This window comes from Petaurus breviceps, unplaced genomic scaffold (genome assembly GCF_028583685.1).
Source record: "Petaurus breviceps papuanus isolate PSGF00001 unplaced genomic scaffold, PetGlider_PUasm1.0 90849, whole genome shotgun sequence".
NCBI classification, from domain to species: Eukaryota; Metazoa; Chordata; class Mammalia; order Diprotodontia; family Petauridae; genus Petaurus; species Petaurus breviceps.
Genome location: NW_027187361.1, coordinates 20,759,897 through 20,773,845, shown reverse-complemented (window position 1 = coordinate 20,773,845; position 13,949 = coordinate 20,759,897). Strand labels below are relative to the sequence as shown.

Here is a 13,949-nt window from a genome sequence, read left to right as displayed (position 1 = left end):
TTCTGTATAGCTCTGAGATTTTTTCTTTTTTAACTTCTACCAAGATTATTCTTTTTCAGGATTCATGTATTACTCCTAGATCTGCCCTCTGAGGCAACATCATCATCTTCATCATCATCACCATCATCACCACCACCACCACCACCATCATCATCATCTAATTCTTCTTCCCCATGATGACCCATCAAAAATTTGGCAGCTCTCACATGCTTCTTTCATAAATTTTCTCCTATCCCTAATTCATTCAAATGAATCCTCATTTGACATGATCTCCTGTTCTCAAATCATCCCATCATTGTCCCTTTTCCAAATCTGTTCAAACTTGTCAGTGTGCTTCCTAAAATTTTGCATGTAGAAGTGAACAGAATACTGCAACTTGGTTCTCACCACAGTGGAGAAAAGCAGGATTGTCACTTCTTTTGTCTGCATGCCATATCCGCATTAATGTAGTTGAAGATCAAGGTAGTGGACTTGAGGTCATACTGTGGTTGACTATTGAATTTAATATCCACAGAAAGCACATAGATTTGAGTATATATTTGGACCTTGTATCACCCAGGAATTACTCCCATTTAAAAAATGCCTTAATCCCTGGACATTTTTTAAGTCAGCTGGACTGAAAGATTCCAACAGTGATGAGAATAAAAAAAAATGCAGCAGTATCCTGAGAGTGAATGTCATAGTTAGGAATTTCTGTATATTAATGGATTATGTGATGAAACATCAGTGTCCCTAAAGTATTTCCTCTGAACCTTCCTCTGGGTACTCTATGACAGGTCTCCTAAGGTTTTCATGAATAGATAGAAGTCTAAATGTGTAACAATAGCTTCTTGTTTAGGCAATAGTAAATAGGTACAAAAATTTGTACCAATTAAAAGCAATTTAGGTCCTAGAGAGATAGAGTAGTGTAAGAGGAAAAACATTGACCTTGGAATTAGAAGACCTGAGTTTGAGTTTTAACTCAGGAATTTTAGTTGACTTCAGAATGCCATTTAATATCCCTGGTTTCAGTTTCCTCACCAGTAACATGCAGGTAACAGTACTTAAATTGCCTGCCTCCCAGAGTCATTACAAGGAAAGTGCTTTGCAATTTTCAAGGTCTAAACAAATGAGAGACATTATTAAGTACTCTCAGATATAAAAAAAAAAATAGTCCAGAGCACAGCACAGCATCATATCCTAGAAGCACTGTTAGGATAGAATATATTGATGCAGGCATACCAGAACCACACAGAAAACCTCACAAAGTCTCCATTGGCAGAGGCTAGTGCCCTATGATAGAGACCCGTTAAGGCTGATACCATAAAATTGATCCTGCAGTGCATTAGTGCATTAAAGCCTGTTTCAAAATGTCAAGAGAAAAGTGCAGAAGCTCTAATGTGAATGTGCCAGCGCAGATACTGGATGATGCCAAAGTAGATGCTGAAGCATGTTAATGGAGTCAGCCAAAATTCTAGCCATATTCCTAGGCTCTTCTGCCAGGCCAAAACAAAGTTATCTGCCAGCAGACTTGCTTCCAGCCCAGTCCTTGCCACCATCATTGAGGGGAGAAATTATTGTAGATGAGTCTATTTTTCTTAGCACCAGCAATAACTGCTGACCAAATACCATGAACAAACAGATGGGTACAAGAAGCCCCTAGAAAATGAGTCCCTCTTCTAGCTTAGCCCACATAGAAATTGTCCAGGGAAGCAACTCATGGAGAATGGGACAGTCATCACCATCAAATGCCAAGCAACTGCTATTCACAGAGCTGGCAAGGCAGCCTTGCGGAATTCAGCAGCAGGGGACCTTCAAGGAGAAATGGGATGCAGCAGGTACCAGACAAGTCAAAACACCACTGCCACCTTGACCTTGACCATCATTCCCTTTGGACTGGTAGACACAACCCAGTATCCTGAACACAAGAACCTTTGGAATAGCAATGCTCCCAGCTCAGTGTCCACAGCCATCATCCAGGAAAGCAAAGCTTGTGGAAATGCAGACTAGTGACTGGTCTTCTAGTGCCAGAAAATCAAATACTTTTCATTGTAATTCTTGGCACTGTCAAATGATTCAATATCAGAAGTTGATATGATGTTAGCAATGAAGATGCCATTCGAGAAAAGCATCGCCGTCTGCTTTGCTACTGCACATGAAGAGCCATGGCATTTTTTTCCATTTGACTTGTTGAAACCTTCCATATGTGTTGTTTTATTGGAATGTGACCTCCTTAAAAGCAGGGATTGCCTTACTTTCCTAAGGGTATCCCTGGCACATAACATAATCCTTTGTGCATACTAAGCACTTAAATGCTTAATTCATTCATCTAATTTATCATTCATCACACCTTCCATATAACAATGCAATTCACAGCCTTCTCCCTCTCCCTCCCCAGAATGGCATAGTAAAAAGAAAAATCATTAGATCAGAAAGTGTAAAATGTGAGTTCTTCTTGTGGCTTTCCTACTACCTATCTGTGATACTTTAGCAAGAGAGCTGATATCTAGTGAATTAAAAGCATGAGACTAGATCAAATATTCTTAAACTGGGTTTCAGAATAGATTTCCAGGGGAGGGAGAGGCATAAATTCTAAATGAAATTGGGAATTTCTTTCAATTATGAATTTTAAAAAATACTCTAAGCACTCCATGGGTTCTACCACATAACCAAAGGAATCTATGACACAAAAGGGGTCAGGACCCCTGGACCAGATGATCTCTAAAGTAAAGTTTCACTATTCAAGGAATCTGCCCTACAAAGATATCTGACTGGTTAGGGCTAAAGAAATCAAAGCTGTATCTGAGGTCCTTTTTGAATTACAGTTTATCAAATTTAATAGTACTAACATGAAAAGGGAATATCTTAGGCAGATCTAGATGCATCAGATGGAAGTTCCATAGAGGTGGATGTCATATTCAGTCAAAGACTGGAACTCTTCAAAAGTGTCTCTGTTTCAAATTGGAATGGAGACTGTCAGGGATGTCACAGAGGACACTCCTTCTCTGATATGGGTGGATTTGGATTATTTCTTGACATACCTTGCAATCCTGAGAATCTGCAATTCTACACATTGAATAGTAAGAATTCTATAGTTTCAGGGTGGCTAGGTGGCACAGTGAATAGAGCTCTGGCCCTGGAGTCAGGAGGACCTAAGGTCAAATCTGACCTCAGACACTTGACAAACTTACTAGCTGTGTGATTTTGGCAAGTCACTTAACCACAATTGCCCTCAAAAAAAAAAAAAAAGAATTCTATAGTTCCTTGTCCATAGATGCTTAAAAAACTGCTCCTTCTGAACTCTGGCCTATATTGGCCATGATTTCAGAAAGTAACCATTTTTTTAATAGGCATATTATCAGTAAATCCACAATTATTTTATAAGTGCCTATTATGTTTCTAGCACTTTCCTGCATACTTGGGATAAAATGACAAAGTTAGACAAATTCTGCCTTCCAGAAGCTTAAATTCTATGAGTATGTAAATATTTGAATGAGTATTGATTTTCAAACTAATTTCACTGGGAGGGTATTAATGTATTTTAGTAATGTTATCACTGATTATATCATCTTCGGAAATGTTTTTGTAGCTAGCTTAGGAATATCAAAATTTTCATTATTTTTGTAGCAAAAAACCCAAAGCCAAATCAGTATTACTCAGATCAATTTGCAATGTTGTTCACCTGGATTGGCTCAGAATATCTTTTGGTTGTTTTCAGGAATCAAGTACATCCCACAAAGAAAAAGACTACATGCCATTGAGGATTGTTTTTTAAAGGATTGGACATAGGTTCTCAAGGTGAATCCAAGGGAGGAGTCTGGAAGGTGCTCTCCTTGCTGTACATTTTAAACAATCATAGCCAAAGAGGAATCTGGCTCCCCTTGGGTAGACAATGAAGAAATTCTGAGCCTGGAAAGGGGGTTTCCTCAAGAAAATTTCATAAGGAAGATATGACAACTGAATTCCTTTATGGTCCTTAATGGATCCTGGACCAACCAGCCCCTTTTTAGAGTCAAGACACCTGGTCTCTGTTAGCTTTGGGCAAAGAAGTTTCATTCTATTGAGGCTGAATGGAAGGAAAGGTGAGCTAAGTAATGTATAAAATCTCTTCTAATTCTCAGGTTTTAGTGGTCTCTAAAGATGGGCCAGAGTAAAAACACTTGTTTCCTGTAGAAAAAGATTTATTCAATTATACACACACACAAGTGTGTGTGTGTGTGTGTGTGTGTGTGTGTGTGTGTAAATTTGATGATATTTCATGGCCCTTTTCTGCTAAAACATGCATTAGGAGGAATAAAGTTTGTAAGAGACCATCAAGCTAGATGTTACAAAACCTTTAAGGAATATGTCTCTTTCTCATTAATTGCACTGAAAACCTGAGCAGGAAGGAGTTTGCAAATTGGAACACGGAGAATTGCCAGAGGTCATATTAGCCATAGGCAATGCTTACAATATTCCAATTTATAATTGGGACTTCTCATTGATACAGCAGATAAGAATAAATGTGAAGGTTGATTGATCTTTGAAAGATAGTAATTGAACATAGCAAATGGAATTATTCATTATCCATTATTAGTTTCCTCTTTTCCCTTGAAGACTTACAGAAGTATTTTGAAATAGATCCAAAAGGAATTGTCTTCCCAATATATTCCAGTGTGTTCACTGAAAAAAATAACCAAATAACCACAGAAAATAATATATCTGCCATCAGTCTAGTCCATCCTACACTCTTTTACAAGAGAAGCTGAGTATCTTAGGATTTCGTTCTATTTTAGCTTCCCCTAGGCTACATGACTGCTTCTGTGGCTTCCTATTTAGTCTCAAATAAAACAGAAATTCCTCTGTTTCCCTTTAAAAGAAATTTACAAGATAACCCTAAACTATCTTTACAACTTAAATATATATTACTCCCAGGGGTATGCTAGTAAATAGTTAACAACTGACCCTCAGAAAGTAATACACACATACACATGTCTATGTCATCTATATCTATCTATCTATCTATATATGTATGTAAGTGTATGTGTGCATGAGTGTACATATGTGTATATGTGTGTGTGTGTGTTTATGGGTTAATGTATATATGTGTATTGTGTGTGTCTGTATGTGTCTGTGTATATAACGTATGACACACTTTTAAGTTTAACGCGCATTCTTAACATTTCCCCCATCACCTTCTCCAATCTAGACAATCAACAAAACAATAGATTTCAGATGTGTAAATGCTTATGCTGAAAAGTTAACGAGCAATCCTGGCAGCCAAGAATATGCTCTGTCCAGCATACCTTTGACCTGGCTCCACTTCCGGCACTCTGTGCTAAGCCACACTGGGCTTCTCTTTCAGTATCTCACTGAACACTTCATGTCTCCCAAGTCTTTGTCTCTGCACTCCCTGTCCCTCTGTGCCTAAAATGCAGTCTCTCCTTTCCTCTGCTTCATAGAATATGTTACTTCTTTCAAGACTCAGATTAGACTCCACCTTCTTCAGGAAGCCCAGACTTCTAGTGTCCTCCTGCATTAAGGATTTTGGATTTTACTACCAAGTATGCTTAGGTAGGGATGTCTCTTCTGACCCAGTAGAATGAAAAACTCTTGAAATCAGGCACTGTTTCTTTTCTTTTGATTTTGTCTTTGTATCTCCAATGCCTAGTACAATGCCTGGCACACAGAAGGTACTTAAGAAATGCATCTGATTGATTCATATTATCTAGCTTCGACTGCCAAACATTAGCTTGCCAAAAAGACTCTTTTATGGAGAACTGACTCAAGGCAAGCACTCACATGGTGAACAGAAAACGCAATACAAGGACACTCTCAAGGTCTCTCTTAACTTTGGAACTGATTGCGTGACAAGGGAAACACTGGCACAGGACCCCTCAACATGGCATGCCCTCATCAGAGAATGTGTTCTACTTTGTGAGCAAAGCAGAACTGAAGTAGTTCAAAAGAAACATGAGATGCGCAAGTTTAAAGAATCCACCCCAAGTGTCCAAATAGCCGATGTGTGGTAGAGCCTTCTGAGTTCATATTGGTCGGATCAGCCACAGTCAGACACACTGTAACTCGACTCTAGCATAGTGATATCATTCTGGTTCTCTTCAAGAATGAAGGACAATGACCATGATCTAGCTAGTAATTTCAATTATTATTTCTCGTGATTGGCAATTCAAATTAACTTGTCAATCATTTCTTCAATATCTATGTTGTGCAGAGTTCTGTCATAGGTCAGACAGGTATATAGAGATAGACTGAGAAATAGATAGACAGACAGATAGATTAGTTTCCAAGCATAGGTATTATTCTAGCAAAGAATTAAAAATAATCACTCTGCAATAGAATGGTATTTATAATCACTCCTAGAGAATTCAGTACTCAGGGTTTGCTGATATACTTCCTGCACTCAGAGTTTTTGTTGACCCCCAAATCGCTCCAAAGTTATATATACTTAGAAGGGAACTGAGTCAGCTGGACCATGTGACTTCTCTCATATGGCTGCTCCTCTCTCCTGCTCTACTTCCAGAATCATTGGCCTCTTTCTGGGTTTCTCCTTTCTCTTCCTGCACTTCTATTTTCATCCCTTTCTAGATCGTCACCTCAATATTTTGCTATTTTCTGATTCAGATTGCTGCATGCTATCCTCACTAATTCAGCTTAATTAGGGTTAGATGGATTACAGAAATACTTGAATGGCTATTTTTAAGTGTGATTTTTATTGTTAATAACACATTTATGCAATGTGTCTAATGCATCTATCTTAAATGTATCTGTATGTATGCATATGCTTAAACAAGTACAAAATTAACTTTTAGACCACAAACTCTCTCCAGTGAGGGAATAAATCTCATGAAGGGGTTAGGATCCTAATGAAGGGCTTACGATCCTCATGAAGGATGATAGATCCTCACTAGACATCTGTTGATTGAATAAAGAAGCATTTTGTTATAATGGAAAGCACATTGGTACCAGAGTCAGGGACTTAGGTTTAAATATTGCTTCTGAATCAGACTGCTTCTTTGATCTTGGGCAAGCCTTTTAACCTTAACCTGCTTGTTTCCTCACCTATAAAATGAAGCAGTTGTGTTAGATGACCTCTAAGGTCCCATCTGGCTCTGGATCTACAGCGTTTACTCCTATGATGAAAATCCTGCTGAGACATTCTGAGAAAACTTGCTATAAATGAAGAATGAGTTGTAATGAGCATATAAATGGTTTCAATGCATGCAGGGGGTTTTGCATTCTTCCCAACCTGTTTGTACTGCTACTTAATTAGAAAACTATGTTTTTATGAATAGTACAACATATGCTACCTTTCTGCCTTGCCCATTATAAACTACAACAAATTCTAAATTAATACGATTTTAGCTTTATTCTTATGCATTGAAGTTAAATAGCAAAAACTGTCAATATTGGCTAAAAAATTAATTGTTCTAATTTGTCAGACTTAAATTCAAGTCCCAGTACTTGAAAACTTGTGATTGTAGTCATTAATATCACTGTAAATACAATGCAATTCCAGTGATGACTTGCGTTCAGGACATTATATCAAATCATCGTCAAGAAACTGTATGACCTGAAAAGCCATAAGGTCTATCAAGTAATAAGTGTGAGGAATAATACATGGAAAACTTAAGATTTTTGATGGTGTCTATGCTGTGTTGAAGGGCCTAGAAATCTTCCAGTAGGCTGGGCAGATAATCACTAAGGATTTACTAAAGGTCCTAGACAACAATAGCAAAGGATGAAAACATAGGAATTGATTTTGATCTAAATTAGAAGACACAAAAATGTATCATAGACATGGTATGAAAAGAAGTATTTATTATTTTAAATACCTATTTTAATTAGTAAAATAATATATAAAATAATAAAATAAACAGTTGAATGTCTCAAACTGAATTAAGTCTAATTAAATTGTGTAGGCAAATTGCATATTATAAGGTACTATATAGATATATTATCCTACCTACTGAATGTTTCCCATTATTCATAGGATCTATGATTTTGATTTCATAGCAAACTTCATCTCCCTGCATATTGAAATACAATTGTGGAACAGGCAGCTTTAATTCATGTGCTTATTTTATGGAATCATATTCAAAAGAGAGGAAGCAAGGCATAGAGGATAGAGAGCCAGCCTTAGAACAAGAAAGACCTGGTTTCAAGCCCTGCCTTTTCCGTGATCTCTATGTGACCAGAATGTGTCTCTTACCATCTCAGTGACCCAGGAAACTTTCTAAGATCATCTGCCGACCTGGTAAAGGGAATTTTCACACAAGGTGCTCCCTCCACTGAGGAAATCATTAATTCAGTTTTTTTCTTTAAAGTATCTGAGGCCAGCTTTGAATCAAGGCTTCCTGACACCAAGTTCAACATTCATTCCACTAGACTCAGCACATTTACTTTCACCATGATAGATATTTAAAGCTGGAGAGGGGGTGGGTAGGAGCTAATGGTACAGGAAAAGTGGCTTGTTTCTTTCTGAGATATATAAAATCCTGCCTGGTTACAGTCACCCTTTAAAAGAATTCATGTCATTTACAACCACGTAAGAAAATATTTCCAATGACACTGTATGAAACAACTATGAGAATTCTTCGCTGAGTACACACTAATGACCTAATGATCGCAATTTTCCCAAAAGAGGCAAGTGTGGGTTGGGACTATTTCACAGCCAAAATCCCCCCATTGCTCTAGTGCTGATTCCTCTTGGTTCATGAAACAGATTAAACCATCATTTTAATCATTGACATTTTTTTCCAGTTAGCCACAAGGGAATTTTATTGACTATGGAAAAATGTTGATTAAAAAATATTAATAGTTTATACTTATGCAAGTATGGTTAGAACTTCTACTTAAAAAGCTAGGACATAAGAGTTGCAATTTTTAATTCTGCTGTCATGGGAATGTCAAAAATAACAGAGGAAGAGTCAATTTCCCTATTTAAACAGCTTTGTCAGGAAAGAAATGGAGTAGTAAGCCTATTATATGTCAGCCCCAATTTTTTAGAATCTTTTTAAAAAAATCTATGATTTGTATGTAACCTTCATTTCTGAATGCCCTCTAGAGACTATATTTTAACTAATAATTTTTAAAAAAAGGAAAAGAAAACCAGTCCAGGAAAACGAACCACCACAGAAGCAAATGAATCTGATAGTACATGCCACATTCATGCCCAAAGTCTCTTAAGGCTTCAGGAACTTTCCTTAAAAGTCTGGCTTTACTTTAATAAACTGACATCTCAAAGCTGGTAAAGAATACAAATCACCATACATAAAAGTATTGTTGAAAAAGGAAAGCTGGTAACATTCAACTATAATTGGAAATAAGAGAAAGGGCACTAACTGATATTTCATTAATTAGTAACTTAACCAAAGATACCCATGTATTATGGGTTAATGGTAGGCAAGGAATTGTGACTCTGAGTGTTATTGTTGTTGAGTCATTTTTCAAGTCTGTCTGACTCTTTGTGACCCTATTTGAGGTTTTCTCGGCAAAAATACTGGAGTGGTTTGCCATTTCCTTCTCAAGCTCATTTTATAGATAAGAGTGTGACTTGCCCAGGGTCACACACCTATAAAGTGTCATGTAAGAGGTCATTTTTGTTTTGCTTTCTGGAGGGACAATTGGGATAAAGTGACTTGTCCAAGATCACATGGCTAGTTGAGTGTTAAGTGTCTGAGGCTGGATTTGAACTCAGGTCCTCCTGACTCCAGGGCCGGTGCTCTATTCATTGCGCCACCTAGCCGCCTGACTGAGGTCATTTTTGCACTCAGGAAGATGAGTTTCCTGACTCCAGGTGTGGTACTCCATCCACGAAGCCACATACGTGCCTCTAGCTGTCCATCATGATTCCATAGACCATCCTGTCCATGGAGTTTTCTTGGCAAAGATACTAGAGTCATTTGTCATCTCCTCCACTGGATTGAGGCAAACAGAGGCTAAGTGACTTGCCTAGGGTCACACAGCTACTAAGTGACTGTGTCTGGATTTTGAACTCAGTTCTTCCTGACCCCAGGCCCAATGCTCTATCCACTGAGCCACCTAACTGCCCTGAAGTGGTGTGAGAATACCCTAAATAAGAGAAAATTGATTGAATGTTGGTATCAGTCCTACCACTCTCCTATTCAGGAGCAGAACCTACAAAATTCCCCTTCATGAAAGAGAAAGTGTGTATGTGTGTGTATGTAGGGAAAACTCACCTGTGGCAAAGACAACATTCTTTGAGACCAGTCTGTGTTCCACAATGGAGAACTGGGGAAGCTCAATCCTTTCCACTCCTGTCACAGCATTGTCCCCCCCTCTCCAATAAAATTCAATGTCATCTGTTGTGTAGCCATCTATCAGGAAGGAAACAGGAAAACAGAGGTATTAAGTCTTAGCCCAACACATATTTTTTAATTGATACTATTATCAATACTATTGAAATTCAGTTCTATTGTCATTTGTTGTTCTTATAATTCAGTCATGGCTGACTCTGGGACCCCATTTGGGATTTTCTTGGCAAAGACACTACAGTGGCTTCTCTAGGTCATTTTACAGATGAGGAAACTGAGGCAAAGAAGGTGAAGTGACTTACCCAGGGTTACACAGCTAGTATATAAGACTGGATTTTTACTCAGGTCTTCCTAACTCCAGGGTCAGCACTCTTTTCACTGCACCACCTTTATTTAACATTCACTTTTTTTAAATAGAAATTTATGCAGTTGGTCTACACACAAAACTAGTTTAGAATAATATATTCATTTACGTGGCATATTTTTCTTTTGGAATTGCTATCATTTTTATCTGCTTTGTACTAAATCCAGGGTGAAGCAATCAGCAATTAAATAGACAGAGTTTTCTCTGAGTGCCCTAATAGAATTTGGTATCATGGGGCAAGCACTGGATTTAGAATCAGAGGAATTGGGTGTAAATTCCAGTTTGACTCCTCACTGTATGTGACCACAGCTAAATTGATTCAGATTCTGGGTTCCATTTTCCTTTATTGTAAAATAAGGAGATTAGACTGGATATCTCCAAGGTCCTTGCCAGCTCTCAATCTTGTGAAATTGTGCACATTCCAGAGTGAGATGAGGAAATTATGTAGGAATTGTATGGAGGCTTCCCAGGGAGATACTGAATTAAAATAGGGATTCTTAACTTTTTTTGTGTGTGTCATAGACCCTTTTGGCAGGCTGATGAAGTTCAAAGACCCCTTCTCAGATTTTATTTTTTTAATGCATAGGAACAAATACATGGGATTTCAATGGGGACCAATTATATTGAAATATAGTTCTCAGATTCTTTTAAGTTCACAGAATACAAGTTTGGAACTGCAGACTTAAATAATAATAGCAGTGAATAAGAAGATTGAATTGAAATATATAGAATTCTAGATGGGAGACATCTCAAAGCACCTGAAAAGTCCAAAAGCTAAAGATACTTAGACTTCCTACCATGCAATGTTTAATAACTTGAGATTATCAGACACTTAAAGCATAGTGACTTTTTTTTCCCTGATATATAGGTAAGGCTAAAGCGCTGATTCCTCCAGGCTGATTCAAAGCTCTACATTCTGGCTTTTGGGAAATGCATTTTTCCCTACTTGCTCAAGTTGGTCAAGACATTCTATGGTTGAGAAAAGGGACAATTACTAGTGAATGCTTAGGGGCGGCCAGGTGGCTCAGTGAGTAAGAGCACCGGCCCCAGAGTCAGAATGACCTGGGATCGAATCCGAGCTCTGATACTTAGAACCCACCCAGAAATAACTGGCCGTGTAACCTTGAGCAAGTTACTTAACCCTGATTGCTTTAAAAAAAAAAAGAAGAGTGAATGTTTGTTGTTAACTTCCTGTGAATCTCCATGAGGCTAAACTATCAATAAGAACCTTGTTAATTCTCTTATAGGTGATAAGAAACTGTACCTTATGGGTGGCTAGGTGGCTCAGTGAATAGAGCACCAGCCCTGCAGTCAGGAGGACCTGAGTTCAAATCTGGCCTCAGACACTTAACACAAAACTAGCCGCAAGTCACTTAACCTCAATTGCCCTGCCTTCCCCCTCCAAAAAGTAAAAAAAAGAAACTGTACCTTAGCAAAACAACTGATTGAACTGAAATGAATTTATTACTATGAAACTGTTACCAGTTAGGATGCCCACATTGAAAATTAAAAAAAAAAAAACAACCGATGACTTTTCTCTAGAGGAGTTGGGGGTACGTTGATATATCTTTAGATCATAGTTTTAGAAATAGAAGGTTAATTTAGCCTATAAGATTCTTTACCTATAGTTCACAGACTGTAGGGTAGATCGCAGGAAGTCTATGAGTTTGCATTGACAAAAATGTATCTTTATTTTCATTCATCTTTGTTTTTTTTTTAATCCTATGTATTTTATTTTATTCAGCTAAAAATATTACTCTTGAAAGGGGTCCATAGACTTCATCATAGTGTCAGAGGGGTCAAAGGTGCAAAAAAGGTGAATACCTAAATCTAAAACCAATGTCCTCATTTTATAGGTCACAAGAATGAGGACCAAAGAGGTGAATTTACTTGCCCAGAGTTAAATAGCTGGTGAGCATTTGGTACAGGTTTTAAAATCATGTCTTACTGAGTATAAGTTAGCCATTATTCACTAAAACTTGCATTTTTTAGCTGTTAAAATTTTCACATAAGGTGTGTTTATGTGTATACTTATTTTTATGGAAAGGTTCTAGAACACAGTCTAAATGACATTATCTTAAAATCTTCACATTGCAAGGAATATTAGAAATTATGTTTTCTAATATTCCACTAATACAAGTCTTTTTTTCTCCCCTGTAATACTTTCAACAAAGAGGTCATCAATCTTCTCGAACACCTCTTTTAACAGGGACTCACCCCTTCAGGAGGTGGATTATTTCATTTTTGACCAACATCAACAGTTATTCTTTTCTTCCTTATAGTTAGTTAAAAATTCTCTCCTTATAATTTTGAATATGGTGCCCGGCTGGTAGAATGTAAAAAGCACTAAACTCTAAGTTGATTACCAGTTCTGACTGTACCACCAACTAGTCATTTTACCTTTGTAATTTGCTTATTCTTACTGAGCCCTATAAAATGGGGTTAATACTTGTACCCAGCCTTCCTAACAGGGCTGTTATGAGCAGAGTGCTATCGAAACTAGGTTAAAATGCAGCTGGGAAATAGTTAGCAAAGTAAATAAAAATATAATAAAACATAAAGTATTTTAAGACTAAGTCAATATACAGCCTGGAGGGATGCCGTGTATGAATTAGTGATTTTACATCTATTTGAGTTTGATACCACAGGTTGTGAAGATTAAATACAATAATGTCAGTTGCTTAGTGGTAAAATGCTCCAGAGATGTAATATGCATATTTATTACTATTTTCACCAGTGTTTCATTGGCTGTAGTTCAGCTCCATGGACCAACATAGGATAACCATGCCATCTCTTCAATGTGTTAACCTCTGAAGGAAAAGCACTGGCAGAAGGGAATTTTCACTTTTTATCAGTAAGACACAGTTGTCCCTATTCTTCTGTCTTAGAATCTTCACCAGGTTTCTCATCTTCCCCATCTCCTCTCCACAGCTTTTCTTCCTTGTCCAAGGAAGAAGCAAGGCACTTGCTGTTCCTACCACCCTTGGTCCCCAGTGGGAACCAGGCCCTTCTCTTACTTTGGGACAGATAAAGTTGGAATTGCCAAAATGAATTTTGCTAAAAATTAATGAAAAATCAAAAAGAAGAATGACATACGATAGTAATGGCTTATTTTAAATAGCACAGTGATTGCAAATGAAAGTGAGCAGTGCCTAGTCAGACTGACTTGACCAGCACAATTCAAACATTGCCTGGCCCTTTGTCCTTCCCCTCCTCCTACTGTCTCCTGACCATCTCCTCCACTCTTCTCTCCCCAAACAGAAAATTCAGGTACAGCTTTGCTATGATCACCAACATTTTGGGGGAAAAAAAGATTTTCCCTCATGCAATCC

At 37.7% G+C, this 13,949-nt stretch overlaps 1 protein-coding gene across 1 annotated transcript in view; it reads right to left on the bottom strand.

The window, feature by feature from the left end:
- GABRB3 (gamma-aminobutyric acid type A receptor subunit beta3) overlaps positions 1–13,949 on the bottom strand; it is a 261,589-nt gene that overhangs the window by 42,944 nt on the left and 204,696 nt on the right. Inside the window, exon 4 of the mRNA XM_069072947.1 lies at positions 10,179–10,316. Coding sequence (XP_068929048.1) covers positions 10,179–10,316 — 138 coding nt within the window. The remainder of the gene's footprint in view (positions 1–10,178; positions 10,317–13,949) is intronic.